The sequence below is a fragment of the Myxocyprinus asiaticus genome, chromosome 38 (genome assembly GCF_019703515.2).
Source record: "Myxocyprinus asiaticus isolate MX2 ecotype Aquarium Trade chromosome 38, UBuf_Myxa_2, whole genome shotgun sequence".
Classification (NCBI taxonomy): Eukaryota; Metazoa; Chordata; class Actinopteri; order Cypriniformes; family Catostomidae; genus Myxocyprinus; species Myxocyprinus asiaticus.
The window spans coordinates 34337832-34363534 of record NC_059381.1 but is presented as its reverse complement, the minus strand read 5'-3'; the positions used below and the strand labels follow the sequence as shown (position 1 = coordinate 34363534).

The following is a 25703-nucleotide window of genomic DNA, read 5'->3' as shown; positions in this document are numbered from 1 at the left end:
CCACCAATATTCAACTCTTTAGTGAAGGACTATATGAAATCCCTATGGAAAAAAAGAATGGTAAAAACACGCCTGGAACCAAGACAGCTTAAAATGTATAACTGTAAAATATTTTGTCAGGTAACCTAAAAATTTACTTCACGTGGTAACATCTAAATTAACAAGTTCAAAAATACTTATTACTTAATCAACAGGACTGTGTTACGCTACACCAACAAAAGTAATTTTAAAGGGTCAGATCAGTTGGACATGGCTCTTTAAAGGAATGGTTCACCCAAAAATGAGAATGACTTTCTTTTTTTCTGCTGAATACAAACGAAGACTTTTGATAGGTGTGAATGAGAAACGGATCAATATTTCAGTCCTTTTTTTACTATCAATCTCCACTTTGACTTTCTTCCACCTGCTGGGCAGGGAGGAGAATGTATAAAAAAGTACTTAAATATTGATCTGTTTCTCCCCCACACCTATCATATTGCTTCTGAAGACATGGATTAAACTACTGGAGTCGTGTGGATTACTTTTATGCTGCCTTTATGTGCTTTTTGACCTTCAAATTTCTGGCCACCATTCACTTCGCATTGTGAGTACCTACAGAGCTGAAATGTTCTTCTAAAAATGTTCTTTTGCGTTCAGCAGAAGAAAGTAAGTCATACACATCTGGGATGACATGGGGATGAGTAAATGATGAGAGAATTTTCACTTTCGGGTGAACTATCCCTTTAAGGTTTTACTTTATACAGTGAACTTTGTTACCTTTTTAGAATTGCCTGGTAGAACACAGTGATTTGTGCCACCAATTGTTATGATATAATTAATTATTGTGACTAGAACTTTCGGAGCACTTTACTGTAAGGCATATCCCCAATGTAATGAGATGTTTGTGAGAACAGGCTGTACTCCTATTGTCTGGTGAGTTTGAAATGAATGTAATGACTGCAGGCTCTTCATCGCTTTTTGCGCTCTTTAACGGCTTTATTCTGTCTCCATTAAGGTGAAGGCTGGAACTAAAACGCGAGAAATGGACGACTAAATGGAAATATACGTTCCAACAAATCCAAAATACGGGATTCCTGCGTCCCTTGGTGAAGAAACAGCGCCGTGACTACGTACTCAAAGCGTTTGCGTAGCCGTGATTGTGAATACGGGGCAATGCGTATGATACGCAGGAATCTGTCGTAAAATACGTCATGGGCTCTGTGCTCCAGCGTGAAAGTAGAGAAGAATACGAGGTCTGAGTGCTTCAGATGATCGCATAGGATATTTTCTCCACCGCAACTGAGCTAATGTTAGCTGCCGCGAGCGGAACATCGAGATAGGATCCAGCGGACTTCGGACGGACGCGGTGCTAGTATGCAGCTCAAAAATGTTCCCGAGTAATCGGATGACAACACTCCGAGCAATCGAAGGAAAACTTTCGAGTTCGCTTTACACGGTGGGCTTGCAATAAGGGGTCGTGTGGCTAACTGGGGGTCCCTCCTGCGCACCGGTGAAGGCCGGTGTCAACCGACGAGCAGTGGCTGATAAAATGACTCGCATCCCGCTGATGCTGACACACGTGCAGGTGAACTGCATCGATTGAAAGCCATTGTGACTGCGTCGGTTCACTCGGAGCTCATCTATAACCTGGGGTCGACTGCAAAGGAAGGCGCAGTGACTCGTTCATGAGGCGTGTTTGGGTCCTGCGTACTCGAGCTCCACAGTCCCACACAGGGAGAGCTGAATCTGTGCTGCGCCGCTCCATTTATTCGCCTATACGCTATTTTCATGTATGGATGGACGTGTGCATGCTTTGACAGAGAGCTGCGTGCATCGTTGCAGTTGGCACAGCGAATCCCAAGGAGGGGCTGTCACTTTAGGAAATATAACTAAATTGGATCTGTTGAAGCGTTAATTTTGCGGAGGCTCCCTAAGAACATTGCGTAAGTCTGCAGCGTACGCTACGTCTTTTTGAAGGCACAAAAAAAAAAAAAAAAAAAAAATCGGGTGACTTTGCAGTCTCTGCCCTCTTTCTCTCTCTCTCTCGGAGAAATATAACGTAAGCTCCTCTCGGTTATTACGTCTGTCGAAAGGAAGGGAAGGTGGAGCATTGTCCGTCTTACGTGCTGACGCAGTGGGATTTCTACGTGTGGTCGGCGTTTCGCCCCGCCCTTCCCGCGGTGACGGTGATGGGTCGGAAGCGGTGTGTCGGTGCAGATTGTTCGAAGATGGCGGCCGGGTGCTGCGGGGTGAAGAAGCAGAAGTTGTCGGGATCCCCCGGGGCGGGGGGTCCCGGCGGGGCGGGGAGCGGGGTTGTTGGGACCGGACATTGTGGATCGGAATTGGGGATCGGGTCCTCGTCGGCCGTCGTGGCCGGGAACGTGAACCGAGTGAACGGCCTGGGGGGTCCGGGGGGTAGCGGTTGTAGCAGCAGCAACAACACCAATGCTCTGTCCCCAACTCCGGGAGGCTATAACTCAACCGGCCTCTCCCCGAACCTCAGTCCCGGCCCGGGAAGTGGAACCAGGAAAATGGTCGTTTCAGCGGAAATGTGTTGCTTCTGCTTCGACGTGCTTTATTGCCATCTATACGGATACCAGCCACCTCGAACACCCAGGTTTACAAACGACCCCTAGTAAGTAGCAAAATTGCTTTTTTTTTTTTTTTTGGCCATGTTTTGTCAAGACAACAGATGGTGTGTTTCTCGCCAAAGTAAACAAGAAGTTTCGAGTTGGGAAGTTTTGCTCGGACAAACGTGGCTTGTCCACTTCGGTTTCACGTCTTCCACATTGTTTATTACTTGTGTTGTTTATGTCAAAGCCAAACGTTGTGATTAATGTTTCACTTGCTAACCCTTTAAACCAGCGTTCCCGATGAAAGTTAAAAAAATAAAAACGCGTTTCCTTGACACTTTGCACTGTTTCCAAACTCGATATCCTCGATATTTGTTAGAAAATACACAACTAATGATTAAACATCCACAAGATCGTATTGATTAATTTAATTGAAGGTTAAATCGCTGTAGCATTGTGGGGTATAGTAGATATTTTTAAGTTTGAAATAGTAGTTCGTAAGTTTTGTATGCATTAATAAGATCGTGAGTGAAATTAATCGTTTATGTTAGCGGATAAGTGTGTTTTAACCTCTGAAAGAGATTCAATGAGTGTTAGTCTGCGGTTTATTTAAGCTAACATGCTAACCGACGCTAGCCAGCCCAAACCACTGATTTTGAAGCGACCTTTGTCTTGAGCTTTTATTTACTGGTGCAGACTTGTACATATTTTCCTCATTCGTATATTCCGTGCAAAGACCAAAATGAACACTTTGTTTTTATTTAACTCAATTCGGGCCGAACCGGTTAGCTAAAGTGAGCTAGTAAGCTAACAAAGCCCTAGAGTTGTTTACGTTTCCCTCACAAATGTTTGTTAAAAACCCCGCGCGCTGTTGACTGAATCAACCGTGGTCGTTAATGAAACGTTAGTTTTAAAGTAAACAATAAAGTGACATTTGTAGATACAATCTGTTAGGTTGTTAACGGTCGAATAACGTGCTTATTTTGTAACTCGCGGCGAACAATGCCTCTCGATTAATTTAGACCCTTTCAGGAAAGATTTCTCAGTGGTAACTAACGTGTTTTTTAAACTTGTGTGCGTGTATGATAAATCAATGAAAACATTGTCCCCGGGCGTTAAGGTGATTTGTATGTTATCCCGTTAGTCAAGGGTCGTCGAGTGAATGCCTTAACTGCAGTTCCTGCCTGTTGCTGATAGTAACACTGCCCCTATATGGACTATATATATATGCATACATACATATGTACCTAGGCTATATAGACCATTTACTCGCCATACTGTATCATAACAATATAAAGCAATAGATAATGAACGTTAATCAGACCACGATTGGCCTCTGCGTTATATGGATGCTCCGAAAAACAGACGTGAAGGAAGAGAAGAAGAGCAACAACAACACACACACGTCTCTCTGAACAATCATAGTTGTCATGCTATGAAAGATCACTTCAAATTGAATTTCCAATAAATATGACTTAAAAGGTGAGTTCTGGATAAACGCTCTTTTTGAGCCCCACACATTTCGACCCTCCAAAGCTCTCAAAGTGGATGTTAAAGTCTTCAGAAGGGAATAGGGCAGATAGGGATGATCACGTCTGAAAGGAACGCACCCTGTATGTGGCAAACGCTAGAAATGTTCGTTTTTGGACTGATCAGCAGTCTGTAAAGCAGTCACACCTGTGCAACATTGATGTGCCTCTTAATTCTAATGCTTTTATCTGTATTCTGCCCATTGACTAATCCTCTTATCTGTCTGCCATAGTAACACCCATATCACCCAACACCCATCTTTGCAGTTGCATCAAATGTCTATTTAAATGTTTTTTTTGTTTGTTTTTTTTTAAATAAAAATGTATCTGTTTTCAGGACTCTTATGCCCATTTTACCCACCAATTCACTTTAATGTAAAGCATCCATATGTTTACTTCTACTGTTCCTATTGTTTCAATGATTATTCAATAAGTATTTAACAATTTATATATGTAATTTTTTTTTTTTCGCATTGTGGTAATGAGAATTGGGGGGCAAAGTGTGCATAACTGTCATGAAAATAATGTCACAATGTGAAAAAAAAAAAAATCTTAATTTCCCTTACAAGAAGGCTTTATTTTTTTATTTGCAGAATTGAATTTATTTTATTTATTTTGAGTAAAAAAAAAAAAGAAAACCAACCAGGACATTTTCTTGACAGGTTTTGTGAGAATCACTTTTAGAGTTGATGTTATTACATGGATTTTGAAATCATAACTAGGTTATTACATGTTATAAATACATTACATGCATTGTAACCATACATTACTAGTCATACAGTACAATTCACCTAGTTACCACACCAAATTGTTGTAAAACTCACAAGGTTTTAAAAAGCAAACATGCTGAAAGCCAAATTTTCCCTCCTTAGAACCAATCAAAAGTCGGTATTAGATGGGTAACCTATTCTTGAAAGAAATTACGCACCATGTATAGGTGGAAATTGAGAAGTTAACGCTGTCTCATAGATAAGGTTTTGTCAAAATTGGGAGAATTAGTGGTGATAGTCATATTATTAGCCACAAATTATAGATTGTTGTAAATTAACCTATCACTGTATGTGAACTGTATTAATGATTTTATAGCTGCCATGGAGTTCCATTTATAACTTCCCGCTGTTATTGCAAATTAAAAACACATTTTTATTACAGTTTTTAGGTGGCAGTAAGGAAAACTAATTATATATATATACACACACACACACATTTCTGACAAATATAAAATATGTAGATGTGGGGTCTTTAAAAATTTTGCCAAATCTTCTGGCCTGACCAGGCGAGCAGGAAAAAAAACTTTACTGTTGAGCTGTGCTAATGTTCCCTAATGATACTCAAAACACTTGCTGAATTAAAATCTCCATTACCACTGCTGCTATAAACTAAACACCATTTGAGTTTTAGGTCTCAAAGTACTAATCATACATCTATAAAATTGCCTGTATATCTGCAGTGTTTTGCTTCTGTGTCTTTTAACTTAATGACAAACTAGAAACTTTAATGCAGATTTAACCATAATGCACTGCCATGTTTTTCATAGTCTTTTGAGACTGTGAAGTGTTAACTTCAATTAGCCACTCAAGATTTCCGCTGCCCACAGAGGATCTTTAAAGAACCTTAAAAACGTCAAGCAGTGTACTAAAGTGCTGTTGTTTTAGATTATGCTTTATGTCTGAAAAAGCACAAACTGCTCTTGAGGGGATAGCTGTGGGTTGTACTCAATGTGACAGTCCTGCAAGCTCCTCTCCTTGATTTGTCATTGCACATGTTCTCTTTCAAACAGAGGCATGGTTGTGAATTGGAGTCAGTCTATATGATCTTCACTGACTTTTCTCTGGAACCTGAATCCAGAAAACAGTGGAAAATAGTTCCAAGTGTTGCAACGCATCAAGTGAAAAACCTGTTTGGCTGTTTCATATTCATTGTCAATGTCAGACCTTTTTCATTTATCCACCCTCATGTTGTTCCAAACTGTTTTTACCTAGTAGCTTTGTGTGTGGAACAGACCCAAATTTAAGTTGTTGTTTACTGTAGATCCGAGAACCGGTTCTGAATAATAATAATAATAATAAAAAAATAAAAAAAAATGATTTGAGATTCGGTTCCATTAACAGTTCTTGATTGTGCATTTTTCTGCCTGATGCGGACACAACACTGTACTTAAATACTCTGACAATGTTTCCTGCAGCACAGTTCAGTGGCAGTGCTGCCCCACTACTGAATGACAGGGCAAAAGATCTCTTGGGGAAAAAGCAGAGGAGAGGGGGTGGATGTATTATGATCAACATCTCATAGTGTGATTGGAAGAGCATATACTATTGAGTCACTTTGCTCCCCTGATCTGGAATACCTCACACTATTGTGTCCAATCAACCATTCTGGCTATCGAGGGAACTCATGGCAGTCATTATTACAGCTGTGTTCATTCCCCGTCAAGCTGACACAGAACATTCAAGGAACTTTATGGGACTTTATGTAAGCAGGAAATCGTGCACCCTCAGGCCAGGTTCATTGTAACTGGGGACTTTAACAAAGCCAACCTCAGAACGATAGTACCAAAATATTCCAGCATATCACATGCAACACACAGAAAAATAGGATCTTAGACCATTGCTACTCTTCTTTCCGGGATGCATACAAATCCCTCCCCTGCCCAACATTTGGCAAATTGGACCAGCTTCTGAACGCTTACAGGCAGAAATTGAAACAGGAAGCACCCACCCTCAGAACGATCCAGTGTTGGTCGGAACAATTGGACTCTATGCTTCAGGACTGTTTTGATCACTTGGACTGGGAAATGTTCTGGTCTGCCTCCGAAAATGCCATCAAGGTCTAGGCAGATACTGTGATGTGCTTCATCAGGAAATGCATAGAAGACATGGTGCCAACCAAAACAATACGGACCTTCCCCAATCAATGGCTGTGGATTAACAACGAAGTTCATGCAGCCATGGATGCGCAGGCATCTGCTTTTAGTTCCGGTAATGCGGAGGAGCTTAATACATGTTATACTTGTTTCGAGGCAAACAACACTGCCTCCACGGTGAGAGCTCCCGCAGCCAATGCTTCAGAAGTTAGTACACTCACTGTTTCTGTTGCGGATGTAACCCGATCCTTCAAACAGGTAGATACGCAAGGCCGCTGGTCCAGGCGGCATTCCGGACTGTGTACTTGATGCATGTGTGGACCAACTTGCGGGTGTTTTCACTGACATTTTCAAATCTCTCCATCTCACTGTCTACATTCCCCACATGTTCCAAAACGTTCACTATTGTGCCAGTTTCAAAGCAAACAAAGATAACTTGCTTAAATGACTGACGCCCTGTTTCTCTGACCGCCATCATCAGCAAATGCTTTAAGAGGCTAATCAGAGACTACATCATCTTTGTGCTACTTGCATGACTGGACCCACTGCAGTTTGCTTACAGGGGCAACCGCTCTACCGACAGTACAATAGCATACACCTTACACACTGCTCTCTCTCACCTGGACAAAAAGAACACATATGTGAGGGTGCTGTTTGTGTACTACAGCTCCGCATTCAATACCATTGTGCCCTTCAAGCATCATTGTGCGTCCGAATATTCATATTTCCCTACTATATAGTGTGCCAAAAACTGTATGCCAATGGAGTAGTATGTTCGAATCCTCAGTATTCATGATGCAGGAAGCGAAAAATACCTGGTTGACCTATTTCTGGCGAGATTTTGGAATGCGGATCGACTGGACACTTAACAATCCCATAATCCCTCAGGAGCTGAGGCGTCGTCATGTTCAAAACAATGGAAAGGAACAGAGGTTAATCGCAAATCGAACGGCTTCCCTTAACTGTAAATGCTATGTATACCGAGAAAGTTGTTCCTTGTGCTTAAATGGTGCTTGTTTAATAAAACCAGAGCAGATAGTTTTTGCGGACGTTATTACGTCATATTGTCGGGTCATGAGACAATGCCCAAGCCCCTGGATGGAAGTATGTCTGAAACATATTCATATTACTCATGCATACCTAAAAGAATGTACGGTTTACTGGCCGAGAAGTATGTCCGTCATCAAATACAGTACATACTGTGACAGTATACAGTTTCGTAAAAATGGGTAGCAACGTCCCCGACCCTCAACACTGGAGTCCCGCAGGGCTGCGTTCTCAGCCTTCTCCTGTACTCCCTCTACACCCATGACTGTGTGGTGACACAAAGTTCCAACATCATTGTCAAATTCGCTAATGACAGGCCTGATCACCGACAACGACGAGACAGCCTACAAAGGTGCAGATCCTAACACACTGGGGCCAGAAGAACCACCTCTCAACATTAAGAAGACCAAGGAGCTTGTGGTGGGCTTCAGGGGACAAGACACAGAGAACAGCCCCATCACCATCAACGGGACACCAGTAGAGAGGTTCAGCAGCTTCGAGTTCCTCTGTTCACATCACTAAGGACCTCACATGGTAAACACTCACCAAGAGTGTCATTAAGAACACACACATCAGGCGGCTGAGGAAGTTTGGACTGAAATAACCAAATCCTAAAATCCTTCTACACTGTACCGTGGAGAGCATCCTGACTGGCTGAATCATCCCCTGGTATGAAAACAGCAATGCCCTTAATCATAAAGCTCTGTAGAGTGTGTTCTGAACAGCCCAGCACATCATTGGAGGTGAGCTTCCCTCCCTCCAGGACATCTACACCAGGCAGTGTGTGTGAGGAAATCCCGGAGGATCATCTGAGACTCCAGCCATCCAAGTCGTGGTCTGCTCTCGTTGCTAACAGCAGGCAGACTGTGCCGCAGCATCAGGTCCCACACCAGCCGGCTGCGAGTCCGCTTTTTCCCCCATGCCATCAGACTTCTGAACTCTATGAACACATAACTGCCTCACATCCCCCATCACCTCAGCACTACAGCATCAGTCTCACAATGGACTCGTAATCTTTTGCACTATCAGACTCACACTGAACTCTAAAACCCTTGCACATTACACCCTCACAACCTATGCTGCTCACAATACTCCAAACACTGCACATCGTGACCGTTCTAGTACTGTGCATCTGTTTACTGTGAATGTGCATATTATTGTATGTATACAGTATATTGTGGTGTATAACTTTTATTGTTATAGTGTATACTATGTATTATATTGAGTACTTTGTATAATGTGTATATCATGTGTATATTGTGTGCTTATGTGTATATTATGTATATTGTTGATACATGTGCATACCTGTATAATTGTGTATTCTACTGCATGTTGATGGAACAGCACCCAAGACTTTCTCTCACTATTGCTCTCGTGTATAATGTGAAGTGACAATAAAAGTTATTTGATTTGATCTATAGAGCGACCAGTGTAGTCTGATTTCTGAACGAATGATTCTTACGAGTCAGTTGTTTTGAATCTACAGCATGAAACATTTCATCATCAGCAAAGTGCGCAAGCACTTAATGAGCGCAGCCTGATTTTAACCATGCGTCTTTAAATGCGCATAATATGCATGAGTCTGGAGTTATTTGCACTAATTAGTGGATCCATAAGGTGGTAACACACATTTGAGCCATTGTGTTCACAAAGAAGAGTTAAGAAGATGATGTAATTGCCGCTAAACATAACAAGATAAAGGTAAAAACAACAACAGTGGATGTGCACATCAGGACTGCGTGTGTGAGGAGGTCTGGAGATACCTGCATTTGTATTACTCGAGTCTGAAGGAATATAAAGACATCTTTATGGATCTAAACTCCTGAAGAGTCATTACAGTCGTAGCGTACACATGCCAACTGCCTGTGTACATGCACAGTTATATGTAGTATACTTTCACAGGCTCGTGTTCGACTGTACACAGATGCTGAGCGTTCGCGTCAAAATGGAAATATACCCAGGGCTTTGAGTTAGTTCTTTTGAATTGACAGGATGAAACATATGGCCAACAAGTGTAGTTCGATTCCCGAACAATTGGCTCTTATGAGCTGTTACTGAATTAATCTCAGTGACCTGGAAGTTATTCCTTTCATCATGTCCAATAACAATTTAAATAAGAACTGTTTCTGTGTTATGTAATTCATTTAAAGGAATAGATCACCCAAAAATGAAAATTCTCATTATTTACTCACCCTCATGCCACCCCAGATGTGTATGACTTTTATTCTTATCACAAACAAAGATTTTTAGAAGAATATTTCAGCTCTGTAGGTCCATACAATGCAAGTGAATGGTGATCAGACATTTAAAGCTCCAGTAAGCATATAAAGTCAGCATAAAACTAATCCAGCAGACTCCAGTGGTTTAATCAATGTCTTCTGAAGCGATCCAGTTGGTTTTGGATGAAAACAGACCAAAATGTAACTTCTTTTTCACTGTACGTCTTGTCATTGCAGTCTCTAGGCACAATCATGATTTCAAGCTTGATTGCAAATCCTAGTGCTTGACGCATGCACAGAGCACTAGATGGCGCTATAGAAAGTGGAATCGAGCTTGCAATCTTGATCACCAATGAGACTGCAATGACAAGATGTACAATCTTCATTTGTGTTCAGCAGAAGAAAGTCATACACATCTGGGATGGCATGAGGGTGAGTAAATGATGAGAGCATTTTCATTTTTGGGTGAACTATCCCTTTAAATCACATTGCATCTTGTATTTCCAAATATGTATTCCTAAAAATTAAGATTTGTTAATGGAACCTTTAATGAATCGGAAACTGATAAATTCCGATTCCCATTCCTACCCGCCCCAAGTGTCTTAGAGTGCTTTCATGAGCGTTCATGAGAGAAGTAGTGATAGCTGATTAATGAATGAATAATTCTTTTAACTCAGATCTTCTTAGTTAATTGGTTGATCCATTTCTCAAAACCAGTCTGAGTGATTTGTTCATGAACCTGACTGAGCTAAATCTCTAGTTCATCTCACTGACTCAATCGTCACAGCGATTAACGGGAAGATTGTCAGAAAATAATGAATTAAAAATTTCTGTTCCTCACATAAAGCTATCTTATAATTTCAGAAGACCTAGAATATAGAACAAAAGTCATTTGGACCACTTTTATTATACTTTTATGGTGCTTTGTCATTTTGAAGCTTGACAGCCCCAGTCCTTGTTCATTTTATTTATATGGAAAAGAGAGTCAGAATATTCTTCAAAAATTCCTCTTTCGTAGGGGTCTGGGTAGCTCAGTGGTAAAAGACGCTGGCTACCACCCCTGGAGTTCGCTAGTTCGAATCCAGGGTGTGCTGAGTGACTCCAGCCAGGTCTCCTAAACAACCAAATTGGCCCGGTTGCTAGGGAGGGTAGAGTCACATGGGGTAACCTCCTTGTGGTCGTCATAATGTGGCTCCTTCTCTGTGGGGCGTGTGGTGAGTTGAGCATGGATGCCGCAGTGGATGGCGTGAAGCCTCCACACGCGCTATGTCTCCGTGGCAATGCGCTCAAGCTACGTGATAAATTGCGCGGGTTGGCGGTCTCGGACGCGGAGGCAGCTGGGATTCGTCCTCTGCCACCCGGATTGAGGCGAATCACTACGCGACCACAAGGACTTAAAAGTGCATTGGGAATTGGGCATTCCAAATTGGGTGAAAAAGGGGAAAAATCAAAAAAATAAATTCCTCTTTTGTGTTCCACAGAAGAAAAAAAAGGAACTCATAAGGGTTGAGGGTGAATAAATGATGACAATAGTTATTTTTGGGGTGAACTATTCCTTTGACGCATATTGAAATATTGTCAGCTGGAGTGTTTTGGATTGTAATTGTGTCTTAAGTATGTGTAACTGATGAGGATAATTAATTCAAGACATTGAAGTGCATTAATAGTGAGGTTACATGAAAACACAGGAGGCAATATTGAAGTGTGTTTTTGTTCTGTAGCTCTGTTGGAGTGTTTCTGAGTAACTGTCACAGATCCTGCTGTTAGTTTTTGTTGTTTCCATGACACCAATGTCCTTTGGTCTGAAAACTGTACTTTCATGCTGATCTCCAAGAACATATGACCTCAGACCTTTGTCTTTAGTCTCTGTCAGCAGTTTGCATGGCTGTGTGCTTTTTTTAGCTAGCTTTCTTACAAGACAGCCATACTACACAGCTGCAGACTAACTGTACAATGCTTTGTGTGTGGAAAATGGCAGCAAGGTGCTAAGGTTGTCATTTAAGGAAGTATTTTATATATATTTAAATAAATCTCATGATGCAAATACAAATTGTTGACAAGCAATTTTAAGGAACGACACAAAGCACAGTGGCTATGACACTAACAGTCAAATGTTTGGACAGACCTAATCATTCTTTATTAAGGATTGGGTAAAAATGTTGATTTTGCGATGTATAATGATCTTCATTTGAATGATATCGATTCTTAAATCCCTAGACCGATTCCTTAGTATTTATGCAACTCTTTGCTTTGCGAGTAAATCACTCTCATTATATGAGACCAAATTTCACGCTATGCGACTAAAAATGTCTGTGATAAGCCACTGGCTGGTAGAAGTGTTAAAGGGATAGTTCACCCAAAAAGGAAAATTCTCTCATCATTTACTCACCCTCATGCCATCCCAGATGTGTACGACTTTATTTCTTCTGCAGAACACAAATGAAGATTTTTAGAAGAATATCTCAACTCTGTATGTCAGTACAATGCAAGTGAATGGTGACCAGAACTTTGAAAATCCAAAAAGCATAAAGGCAGCATAAAAGTAATCCTTACGACTCCAGTGGTTTAATCCATGTCTTCAGAAGTGGTCCAATCAGTTTTGGGTGAAGAAGCCATTCAGACGCTATTTACAGAACCGCCAAGATTCTTTAAGAAACGGTACCGATTTATTTATTTATTTATTTTAGCACGTGTTCTGTAAATCCTTGTAAATAGTGTAAATTATGCATTAAACAATAAACATTTAACAAAATATGATAGATGCAATATAATATCGCATTTATTGATGAAATACTTGGATTTGTTCATTTAGTACAAAGCTAAAATGGGACAAATTATTAAAACAAATAAAATATTGTTTGTAAATTTTATATTTTCATAATGTACATAGTGTGTGTGTGTGTGTGTGCATGATACATGCGCCTTGTCCTTCCCGCAACTGGCTTTGTATGTTATATTACCCCCTTGTGGTCTCCCAAAGCTATTAAGGCAGACTACATTAAACAGAAGGCTAACAGACAGTGAATTGGAAAGCACACAAATTAGGCTTCTAATTTAAATGTCATCTTATTTTTAAATATCGATGCCTCAAAAACGTATAGTGAAACTACTGTGCCGATCAATGTATCGATATTTTATGGCATGTGTAGTGTTCAGACATTAGACTAGTAGTTTGCATATTTCAGGTTTTTGGCATTACATTTTGATATAAGTTTACAAAGGCATTTTTTTTTAAATAACAGACTGATGAACGATTCACAATAAAACCAGGAACATATATTAAAGGAATAGCTGACTCGCCCTTAAACCTTGTGAAAAAAAACAAAACAATGCTAGTTCTTGTGAAAAACCCAAGTTCTCTTGTCAACGCCCTTCTTTTGTGCACTCATTAACATGCAAAGGTGAGCTATTGTGGTAATCAAGGTTTTCTCTGTAAAATAATGTCGATTTGAGATTTTCTTACCAAAACCCATAGTATGGCTTCAGAAGACTTGGAAAATGATGTAAGAGTCACATGGGCTACTTCTCTGACACACAAGTTTTCTGACACTTTTTAAGCTTTTAAGTGAGTCACTATCAACAACCATTATATTTGTCAGCGAACGGGACGTTCTTGAAAATGTCTCCTTTTTTGTTCTGCAAAAAGTCAGACAGAAGTTATATTTTTGGGTGAACTGTTTCTTTTAGTATCTTATTTAAAACAGCCCGATACACCAATAATAGTGACTACTTAAAAGGTGAGTAGTTACAGTAAATTAAAGGTGCACTCAGTAATTATTTCCTCATTAAAAAAGTTGAACTCCTAAAGACATGAATTGTAATTTTAAGTAGGAACGAAGACTTCAGTCATATCAGTAACCTTATAAATGCTGTTTAATTCTACATGGAGAGGGTCCGCACATGGGGGCTGCCACTTAAGTCACATGACCAGCCGAATACTACTCTTAATCTCAGTAACCGTCCTGTTATTTGACATTTTCACTCAATGATTAAAGTAATCATGACTGACTGTGAATACTACATTTCTACAATGACGTCTGAAACTGAAAACTATTGATTTTAAATGATGCTGCATCCAAACCGCTAGGTGGCAGTGTAAGTCAGTGGACAGTCTCCGCTTTCTAATGATATTATTATGTTTCTATGGACTCTAAAGTTCGTGGAGAGAGAGAGAGCGCTATGCAGCGTATCCGTTTTAAATTGACTAGCATGACTGGTCGCCACATTAAAAATCTTCAAAACCTATTTTTTTTATTTCGTGATAACATTTACATGGTTTGAAAGCTGAAAATAAAAGTAACATAAAACAAAGCAAAAAGTGTTTTGGTCTAAAATCACATTTCTATATAAACAGCCCATTGTGACTTCCAACTCAACATGATGGAATGCGTCACATTTGAAACAACCCAGTAAATTAATTAAACATCTTACCTTTTGGGATTTAAAGGTGCACTCAGTAACTTTTGTCTTTGTTATCTTGGACTTACACTGCCACCTAGCGGTTTGGAATTCAGATGCCATTGTAGAAATGTAGTATTCACAGTCAGTCATGATTACTTTAATCAATGAGTGAAAATGTCAAATAACAGGAGGGTTACTGAGATTGAGAGAGTAGTATTCGACTGGTCATGTGACTCTTAACATGGCAGCCCCCATGTGCGGACCCTCTCCATGCAGAATAAAACAGCTTTTATAAGGTTACTGATATGACTGGAGTCTTCATTTTAATGTGAGTGCTCATGATTTCCTACATATATTGCAAAATTACAATTCATGCCTTGAGGTGTTAAACTTTTTTAATGAGGAAAAAATTACTGAGTGCACTTAAGAAAACTGGGAGGTTATCCTAACTTGAAGATGTTTTTTATGATGATTTTTAAGAACATATTTTTTGAGAATTTGAATTCTTATGTTGAAGAACAATCTTAAGAAAAACAGATAAGAACTTTCGTCAGAAGTTTTTTTGGGAGAATACAAAATATTTTTTCTTAAGTTAGAAATTAAGAAGAAAATAGTAGTTACGAAAATGTTCTTGAACGTTTTGTGAATCCACTCTCTGTTCTCAATTCCCAGCCCTACATCTATCAACCAGTCATAATCAAGAATTCAGCAATGCTGTGGTAAAATGCTGCATTCCTGTCATGTTTGAATTATGTTGTTTACTTGCTTCTTTCAAGGTGCTTTGGGATACAAAACTAAACTAAAGTAACTCCTTATTTTTATAGGACTAGTAATAATATTCTGACTGTACATCAATACAGCAAAAATACTGGGGAGCCTGGTGGACTTGCATGCACCTGCGTGTTCCAGAGATAGCACAGATCATTGGTGCATGCAATTCTGCCATGACTTGTGCAATAATTGAAACCAGGCTTCCATTGTGCAGCACAGATACACATTTCAGATGACAAGCAAATTTAGCACTTATGAAGCGGTCAACATGAGCAATATTGAATTTGCTTAGCTTGGGTGGAAAATCTCTGACTACATTAATTCACATGTTTCAAAGCACACTATGTAACACTAGTTAAAATAAAATGGCATATAATTTGTGTAGAGGTATTGAGTATCTTTAAAAGGTTGCTGCTATTTGTTTTTACACAACATCACAATGGTGAAGTTAGAGACGCCAGAGCTTTCATAAAATTCCAAGTTTTCAACTTGACGATGAACATTTGTACTAATCGGAAACTCTTAATTACAATGATTCTGAATGACGTGAATGCAGCATAAGAGTTCCTTCAGAGAAGGGATGGTGTTAGGGGAATGTCATGGTATGTTCTATTTGAGGGACAAAAATAGCTATTTTTATTTGTTTCCCAGAATGCCATTAGCCTTGCTCTAGGCCGCCCATTGAAGCATAAACATGGTCCAGCTTCTAGTTTAACATTGTTTGTCAGTGAACGCACAATGAATGAGTGCAATTCCTCTCATACTCCCTTACAATACTGCAGAACTCCCTTTTACCAACATTCCAGAGAAGCAGGAAGCCATTGGCCACGAGGAGGTCATGTTATCCTTGTCTCAGTTTACATGCACTGGGCATTCTTGTATTAGTCAGCTATTTATAGATGACTAAAAAGACGCTGGAAGCCATTCGTCCACTAAGGTTGTTTTCACACATTTCCCATTTTTTAGAAGGTTTGTTTTGCAAAATGAAGACAAGCAGTTGGCCCTGCTTTCTTTGAAACTTGTCTTTGTGTTTCAAAGGTCTTAAATGACCCATGTTCTGTGGTCTCCCACAGCCAAGGATAGTTTTCTCTGAAAGGGGCTTGAAATGAGTCTCATTTCCGCACTCCAGACTTGCCCAGGGTATGAAAAGAAGAGTATCCAAGTACGTTTGGATTTACGTTTTTTTAATTAATTGCTATTTTGAAAACATGTTTTTTGTCAGCACACATGAAACTTCCTCCTCATGGTGGTGTTGGTATAATCAGAAGTCTGCTGTTGTACCGTCTTGTGCATACTTTCAACACATCATCTGCTCAGTGTTGCCGCTGAATCAGAGTTAATGCTGGTGGCGTCCAGGAGGAAGTGCTGCTCTGAGCTGCTTTGATGCAACCTAATCTTTTTATTCATTTTATGTGCCTACTGTCCCTGGATTTAAGGGTCAGGAGAGAGTGCCCAATGCTGGGAAATCTGACAAATCCAAGTGCGGATGGCAGATGGAAGGGGGTGGTTCGGCTTGCGTTCATGCAGCTGATATTTCAACAGAAGTTTGCTCTATTGCCATCCAAAGGAATCCTTTGCAGGAATGCATGGCATACTTACCCTGATTTTTACCCTAAATAGGTTTCTGTTGATGTAGAGAAAAATGCTTGCTCATTTTTGTTCTTTTTGTTCCTGAGACCAAAAAGGGGTTTCATCGTGTGTTTGAGTGTAGAACCTGCCCTGATTTTTCATATGGTGGTTATTCTTCAATTAAGGGAAATTCTTCAAACTATAGCCTAGGGCTGCACTATTATGACAAATCATATTTTGTTGATTTTTGCCCTTGATATTGTAATTGCAGTTTATTTTTTTTTATTTATTTTTTTACATTTTTATTTAAATTTTTTTATCCCCTTTTCTCCCAGTTTGGAATGCCCAATTCCCACTACTTTATTAGGTCCTCGTGGTGGTGCTGTTACCTCAGTCCGTGTGTTGGAGGACAAGTCTCAACTGCCTCCGCTTCCGAGACCATCAATCCGCGCATCTTATCACGTGGCTCGTTGTGCATGACACCGCGGAGACTCACAGCATGTGGAGGCTCATGCTACACTCTGCAATGCCCCATTGAGAGCGAGAACCACTAATCGCGACCACAAGGAGGTTACCTCATGTGACTCTACCCTCCCTAGCAGCCGGGCGAATTTGGTTGCTTAGGATACCTGGCTGGAGTCACTCAGCATGCCCTGGATTCGAACTCGCGACTCCAGGGGTGGTAGTCAGTGTCAATACTCGCTGAGCTACCCAGGCCCTAATTGCGATTTATTAATGGCGATCAAGTTAATTACTGCATTTAGTAAGACTGCTCATTCATCCCCTTAGATCTTCAATGGTGTTCTTGTTCATGTAAGATCATCGTTAGGTCATATTTGGCCTCAGCGTTTGCACTCTGGATATAAAAACAGCCATTTGCGATCAGAGTTTGTATGATTCGTGAAAATTTTAAATCTACCAAAAGTAAAACCATGGATAATTTTTGGGTCCTTAAAGGAATAGTTCACCCAAAAATGAAAATTTGCTGATAATTTGCTCACCCTCAGGCCATCCAAGATGTATCTGAGTTTCTGTCTTCATCAAAACAGAAAAAGACTTTTAGGATTTCATTTCAGACCGTCTCCTCTAAACAATGCAAGTGAATGTACTCCATTTTTTGACGGTCCAAAATGCATATTTAGGGTGCATCAAAATAATTCACACGACTACAGTCCTCATTGTTTACAAGAGAAATTTGTGCCATTCACAAACCAAAACAATCCAAAACAATTTCAAAACAATATAAAAAAAAACATTTCCAAATAATAATAAAAAAACAAAAACGATGTAAACAATGACGCGCTTCCTGACTCCTCCTCCACGTGACACCTGACCTTACCAACGAGCTTACGTCATCCCTCTCATGAGCGCACGTCACAGAGATGTACAGAAGCGAACATTTGTTGTTAAAAAGTATATAAGTATTGTTTTGTTTATCAATCGTCTGCATTTAGAAGAACTTTATTTGTCGACTGGAGTCGTGTGGATTATTTTGATGCACCCTAAATATGCATTTTGGACCGTCAAAAAATGGAGTACATTCACTTGCATTGTTTAGAGGAGAAGGCCTGAAATTAAATCCTACAAGTCTTAAATTCTGTTTTGATGAAGAAAGAAACTCTGATACATCTTGGATGGCTTGAGGGTGAGTAAATTATCAGCAAATTTTCATTTTTGGGTGAAATATTCCTTCAACTAAAAAAAACAAAAATTCTCTAATTACTAAATCAACATTTTAACTTAATACCTGCACTATTACGCTACATGCATCAACATAAAGTGCATTTCAAACTCATCTCAACATACTGTACGTCACTATAAAAGCAATAACCTTGCTATTAAAGTGCATATGAGAAAGGATGTTGTGATAATGCTGTTTGAGTATTTTAATCATACATGGAAATCCCACATATGGCAATGAATAGCCAAAGCTCTTTACTTATTGTTAGACTTATCGTCTGTCCGAATTTGCACAGAGTGCCTGCTTAAAAATGGAAGGGAGTGTGTGCAGTTTCGGATCACCTGCGGCTCTTTCCCTGGGTTATGTCGGATTAAATGTTTAATCATGTATCAATATATTACTGTAACGGCATTTTAATGCTGTTAATCAAAGTGCATTATTAATGCTCGCATGCGAGGAAACAGGAAGAACTCACTTGCACGTTTAAACCCTTGCACGCATTATTAACATATATTACTAGTATACAGCACTCGCGCCGAGCTATGTCTGCAAACAGTGCCTGTTTTGTAAATGTCATTGCTGTAGTAATTGACTGCAAAAAGAAAATGTCCCCAGAAAGGAGAAACATAGGGGGCTTCTCTATCAGCGGCTCGTTTTCTCCGCTTGCCATTTTCATCTATAGACAACGCGAGCAGAACTGTGATGTCTTCAAGTTGACCCATGTGCAACACAGGTGGAGGGTGTCCATCTACAGAGCTATTCAGGTGCATTAGCGGAGGTTGTAACTGTGCTGTCTGTTTGATGCTTTGTTTTCTTCACCAAACCTTGTGCTCCAGATGCGTCATTAAACTTGAGGTGAACCGTGGTGCCAATGCTTACCGAACCGTATGTTTTTTTTTTTTTTTTTTTTTTTTCCCAAGAACCGTTACACCCCTACATTACAATAACTGAAGCTGTTACTCACTGTAGGTTTATAAACGGTTCAGTGCGAGCTCACTGACACTCCAAACAGAGTTCTGCACTCTTGCGACTGTTCACTACATTTAGCAGACGCTTTTATCCAAAGCGACTTACAGTGCACTTATTACAGGGACAATCCCCCCAGAGCAACCTTGAGTTGCCTTGAAGTGCCTTGCTCAAGGACACAATGGTGGTGGCTGTGGGGATTGAACCAGCAACCTTCTGCTTACCAGTTCTGTGCTTTAGCCCACTACACCACCACCACACATATTTACCATCTACATTGCAAGCAAGCGGCGCAACATGAAATAAATCCCAAATAACTCTAAAGTGCTTTTTGCTTTTGTTCTACAGGTTCTTTTCGAGTGTCAGGTGTTTTATTCAGTATTCATTTTCATGTGCCACCGCAAACAGAGGTGAAACATAAAGCAAGCTTCTGGGCATCAGACTGTTTAAAACTTGCGCATCAGGATCAGTTGTCATTACTGATAGGACGAAGGACTAATTTAAGCATCTCTGTTTGGCTGTCGCCATTTCATTACACAACGGACATGTCTGTGATTGGTTAGAATACTTAAACACTGAAAAAACACGTTGTAAAAATAGAAACAATTGATGCAACTGCAGCAGACTTAAAGGAATAGTACACCCAAAAATAAAAATTCTCATGATTGACTTACCTTTAAGCCATCCCATCCCATGTGTGTCTTTCCTTCTTCAGCAGAACTGAAATGAACTGAACACATTTCAGCTGTTTTTGTCCATACAATGCAAGTGAATGGGTGCTACAAGGCTGCTGGCTGTTTGACGGCCCAAAAGTAATATTTAGGCAGCATAAAAGTAATCCACACGACTCCAAGTCGATCAGTTAATGTCTTCTGAAGCAAATCAATAATAAAATACCAAAAATAAATCTTTAATTAAACCTTTATTAACTTTTAAAAAAACACTTCCTGCTAGCAGTGGACGTATCATGGAGCTGTTGTGTGATGCAAGCGTGATGGCGCGTTCATGCGCTTTGTTTACAACAGAGGAATGAACATCACACAAGAGTTGGGTCATTTCAAACAGTGCTGGCCGGAAGTAATGATTTAAAGTTAAAAACGTTTTAATTATTGATTTTTCTTACACCAATCTATCAGTTTGCTTCAGAAGACATTCACTGATCGACTGGAGTCATTTGGATTACTTTTATGCTGCCTAAATATGCCTTTTGGACTGTCAAACAGCCAGCAACCTATGGACAAAAAGAGCTGAAATGTGCTTTTAAAAATCTTCATTTCGGTTCTGCTGAAGAAGGAAAGTCATACACATCTGGGATGGCTTAAATGTGAGTAAATCATGAGAGAATTTTTTGGGTGAACTGTCCCTTTAAATTAAAGGCTGTAATTGTCAGTTTTCACGATTATATAATTGTGGCAACCATAAACACAATCGCGATTAGGTTTTCGATAAATTGTGCAGTCCTAGTATAACTGCTTTTCCACTGTCGGGCCAAACTGTTCCACGCTGATACGCGCCAGTTGACATGGTTAAGGTTTCTTTTTCCACTGTGGTGCTTGAATGTACTTAACAAATACTTCAGTTGGTGACAACGTGAGAGGTAAACATTGGAGCGAGTGCTCTGTGGAGGATGTTTGCATAATCCAGTTTTAATGACTGCATTTTCCCTTGGTTTTTACTCTGCTAAAGCCCAGGAAAGAAATATCCTATGTTGCAAAAAGGAAAGCAAAGAGTGAAAGGTGCGGGGTTGCTGACACAGTTGCTTCTGGATTACATTTCTGGTAATGATACCTAATAAACCTACTGGTATCATAATTTAAAAATCTAAAAAGTAATTACATTTCTTCAAATTGTCACTTTGCTGCCCTGGCAGAAATGTCACTTATGTTCCAACATCACTTCTCATTTCCATGACAAATAAATATTGTGTTTTTTTGGTAAGTCAGTTCTCTACCTATGCCTACTATTGGAAAATGCTGTTTTTGTCCTGTACCTATAATTTAAAAATCCAATGTTTTCATCCTATACATACAATTAAAAAATCTAATTATTTTCTTCCTGTACCTACTGTTGAGAATTCCCATGTTTTTCAGCCTATTCCTACAATTGGAAAATCCAATTGTTTTGATCCTAAACCTTTAATTGAAAAATTCCTGTAGAATTTTTCTCGTCTTATACTAACTATTGAATAATCTAATTGTTCGCTACCTATACTGACAATTGAAAAAATAAGTTCTCTTCCTACAGTTGAAAATTCCAATTGTTTTTATCCTATTCATACAATTGAAAAATTCAGTGGTTTTCTGTTTAACCTTTCAACACTTAAAAATTTGGGAAAAGTAATTGACAAGACACAAAGTAAGACACAAAGCAATTAATTGAACTGTAGGAAATGATGAATGCACATATAAAAATTGATACAAGGATCTTAGGATCAAGTATTGATGCAATATCGTGTGGAAAAGGAATTGCAATACCTCAAAATATGATTGAACTGGCAGAGCCCTAAAGAGCTCGAGCAATCTGCCAAAGCACTTTACACTGCAGCAATACCACATAAAACAATATGCACATTGTAATGTTGCGTCGTACCCTTCTTTCAGCTTACTCGGAAGTGACTTTGTAGACATGCTATCCATACCACACTAATCGAGCCTAACTAATCGATAATGACAGTTCATGTCATCTATTTTCATCATCAGTATATATTTAGATTAGTTGCTGCAGCCCGACTACCTATGCAAAGTATCGCACTTCAATTGCACTTCTTGGTCAAAATGCGCGTCTTGGCAAGGTTTTAATACAAACAGTCTGTTATGTCTTTATTAATTGTAAATAAAAGGGACAAAATTATATTTGTCAAAATATTGCATATGTGTATTAGTGTAAATGCACCCTAATAGACCTGCCACTGTATGTATATTCTAGAAACCTCTGGCTGTCATGTCACACCGCTGTATTCATGTTTGAATCAATGTCATGTTACTCTAACAGAAATACACAGTGTTGAGTTATGGCTTTTTTAGAGAAGGGAAAAAAACTGATCCCAGAATTGTGTTGTGTGGCGAGAAAGCACTTTTAACAAAATACACTGTCTGTTCAATGATGTAAGTACTGAATGTACTTGACAGACTTAATGCAGAAGGCAAAAGCAGCTGTATAAATGAAGGCTTGCTTCATTCTCAGTAATGGGGAATCCACCCCCCTTTTATTTGTTGCTTGCCATAATGACTAAGTGGCCGGGGTTTAAGGATCATTATTAAGTTGTTTTCACCCTTGGATAAATCCCCAAGACATGATGCCCGAATGTTATAAATGACTTTGTCTGATTGCTTCCAGCAAGGGCATTTTTGATTCATTTTAACAATATAGGCTAAATCATTCTCAGAGGGAAGTTTGCCAGTATTGTGGGTGGTAGGGGCTAAATTATGGATTACAGAGATGCAGATGTCAAAGACACAGAAGGAATGTCCCAAAATGTAGGGTTGGGTGAGTTAAATGCCCAAGTTTAATACTTGAGGTTAAGAGATTGTTTCAATCCCTAACCTTAATTATGAGCAATAATAATATTGATACTGCCCTTAGCTTGTTTAGTGTACAGCGCACAATCACATTATACCATTTTCTGTCTGAATACTAGATTCTAATTGGCTGGAATATATGCGTTTATACTGTTTAGTGTAGAGGTAGTTCCAGTCAGTTTTAATCACCGTTCTATATTAAAGGGGTCATGTCATGAGGAATAAAATGTTATTTTACTTTGACAAATATGAGGTCATTCTACTAATAAAAACATACTGTAAATTTCAGAACTCAAAACTTATTCCCCAATGCAATAAAAGCGCCTACTGGTGCTCGGTTCGTAAACAGAAAGCAGGACAGACAGGCCTAGTGTGGCCTAACTATTCCTGAAAGCCAAAGGGGACCCAGCTGGTCTATTTTGATTTTAGTAGATAAACATTCACTAGACAGACATCTTTGATCATTGTCATGTATCTCGCGCTGCTTTTAAAACACACAGTGTCAGGTTACAATGCTGAAAAGGAGACCCCATTCTGTTTCATTCAACTGCACTGCATCTTGCTGTTTTGAGCACAAACACATTCTGGATGCATTTTTGCACCCATCTATGATATTTTTAATTGTTGGTGTATGTAAACATGCACTAGATGGACATCTTTGACCGTTTTGATGCGTTTCTGGCAATGTGCGCCCCAGTGCAGGATGATACTGTATGTGTGCACGTCTTGTTTCATCATGCTTTTGACTATGTATGCAAGTTTTTTTCGGCTCATATCAGCGTGGATTGCTTGTGAACCAGTCATAATCCGATTCAAGCTTTGCAAAGGAACTGTTATTGAAGGATGGGGCAGTTAAAAACACTATTGGACCCAATTGCAAAACCGTGAGTAAACCGTTTCATTCATGAATATTTCAAATGTCATGACTGTTTGATAGTTTATGGTGCTGCTGTGCTTAAGTGAACAGTTTAATATATTCGGATGCAATGTGTTGGATGTTCGTTATGTGTAAACGCTGAAATTTCATTTTATAATATTGTGGAGCTTTGTTCATTCTCTTCGATTGAGTTTCATATATGGCTGTTTTTGAGGGGCTGCACGATGTTAGCCAATCTTAACAGTGGGTGTTAAAATTGAAGTTTAAAGAAGGCGCTTAGGCTAAACCAGAGCGTTTCAGACAGAGGACAAGAGACAGGGTGGCAAATGATCATATATAACTAAATTATGACTGTTTTGGTGCAAACAGACTTAACTAACATTATCAGTGGACCTCAGGGAAGATAACAAAATTACATCAAAAAGAGTATGTCATAACCCCTTTAAAATGCCTACTCTACTGTCCTCCTCAATGAGACTTTGCAGGAGTTTTATGCCTCTGTTCAAACTACCTCTGGACACAAATATAGTGTTGAAAGTCCGATAAGTCTCCGAGCAGGGATAAATAGTCACATCACAACATCATAAATTCATGCAATACCGTCTTTAAATTGTGAATTGTGAAGCACTACAGGAATAATGGAAAAGCCAACAGTGTTCATCAGAGTTCATCTTGGAGAAAATTAAAATGCACCTGCACTTTCCCCTTTCACACCCATAGGCTTGTAAGGACAGTATGGTTTGACTATGTATGGTTTCAGCTATGTTTTAAATGGAGGGGGAGAGAAGGAAACTGGGACCTATCAAAGGTGTCTTTCGCTGCCCGGCAAGACGATTTGAATTGCAATGTGATCCACACGAATCATCTAATATTGCTGCGCTTATCAGCGTGTGCCGCACACACCCGTGTGAGAGTGGCCCTCGCTCACTCAATCCTGAATGCAGACCATATTTTAAAACAAGCCTTTTGTGGATTCGTAATCTTGCAAGGCCATATTGCGATTTTAATCTTAATTCAATCAGTCATGCTGGCTTAATTGAAATCCTTCCTGATGTATCTGAGGTCTAACTCTGCAGGTTTCAAAGCATTTTGGATGGGTTTCCCGCCATGTAAATGTTGAGTAAATTTGTTAAAAATGCAAATTCTACATTCAGTGGCTATTATTATTTCTGGATTGTGCCGTTAAATTCACAGTGTATTTACAGTATGTATGGTCTTCAAAAACTCATGTTAATTTTTCCAATTATTTGTAGAGCTTTTTAAATCTTTCAAAGAAATGGCACTGCTTTATCTCTGTGTCAGATTTAAAATGGGCAGAACTTTAGATCTAGCGACCGATAGATTTTTATACTTCCAATCGAAAGCTTTAAGTTAAAGTTAAAACAGCTTTAACTTTTAAATGACTATGGTATAAGCAGGATAATCCATGGCTTGGGTGTATGTTAAATGATTTAAACGCAATTTGCTTTGCGTTGGGTGGTTCTTTGCCCCCACGTCGTGCGTTAAAATAGATTACTGCACCCCTAGCGGTGGATTATTAGCTGCATATATAACAGGCTATACATTTGTTAACACAGTGGATTCTTTAGAAAAAAAAAGATCAATCCTGGCTTGCATAAATCAGTAAAGTCTGAAAAAACAAGTCTGCTTCAGCTGAAAAAACAAACCCAGCGACCTCTTGCAAGTAACAACTCCCTTCTCGTGAAGCTC

General features: G+C 39.4%; 1 protein-coding gene across 3 annotated transcripts in view; it reads left to right on the top strand.

The window, feature by feature from the left end:
• The first annotated feature begins 1186 nt into the window (after positions 1-1186).
• LOC127429362 (nuclear protein AMMECR1-like) overlaps positions 1187-25703 on the top strand; it is a 63104-nt gene continuing 38587 nt past the window's right edge. For all 3 annotated transcript variants that reach the window (XM_051678351.1, XM_051678352.1, XM_051678350.1), the window contains exon 1: positions 1187-2614. In XM_051678351.1, coding sequence (XP_051534311.1) covers positions 2169-2614 — 446 coding nt within the window. In that variant the 5' untranslated portion in view covers positions 1187-2168. The remainder of the gene's footprint in view (positions 2615-25703) is intronic.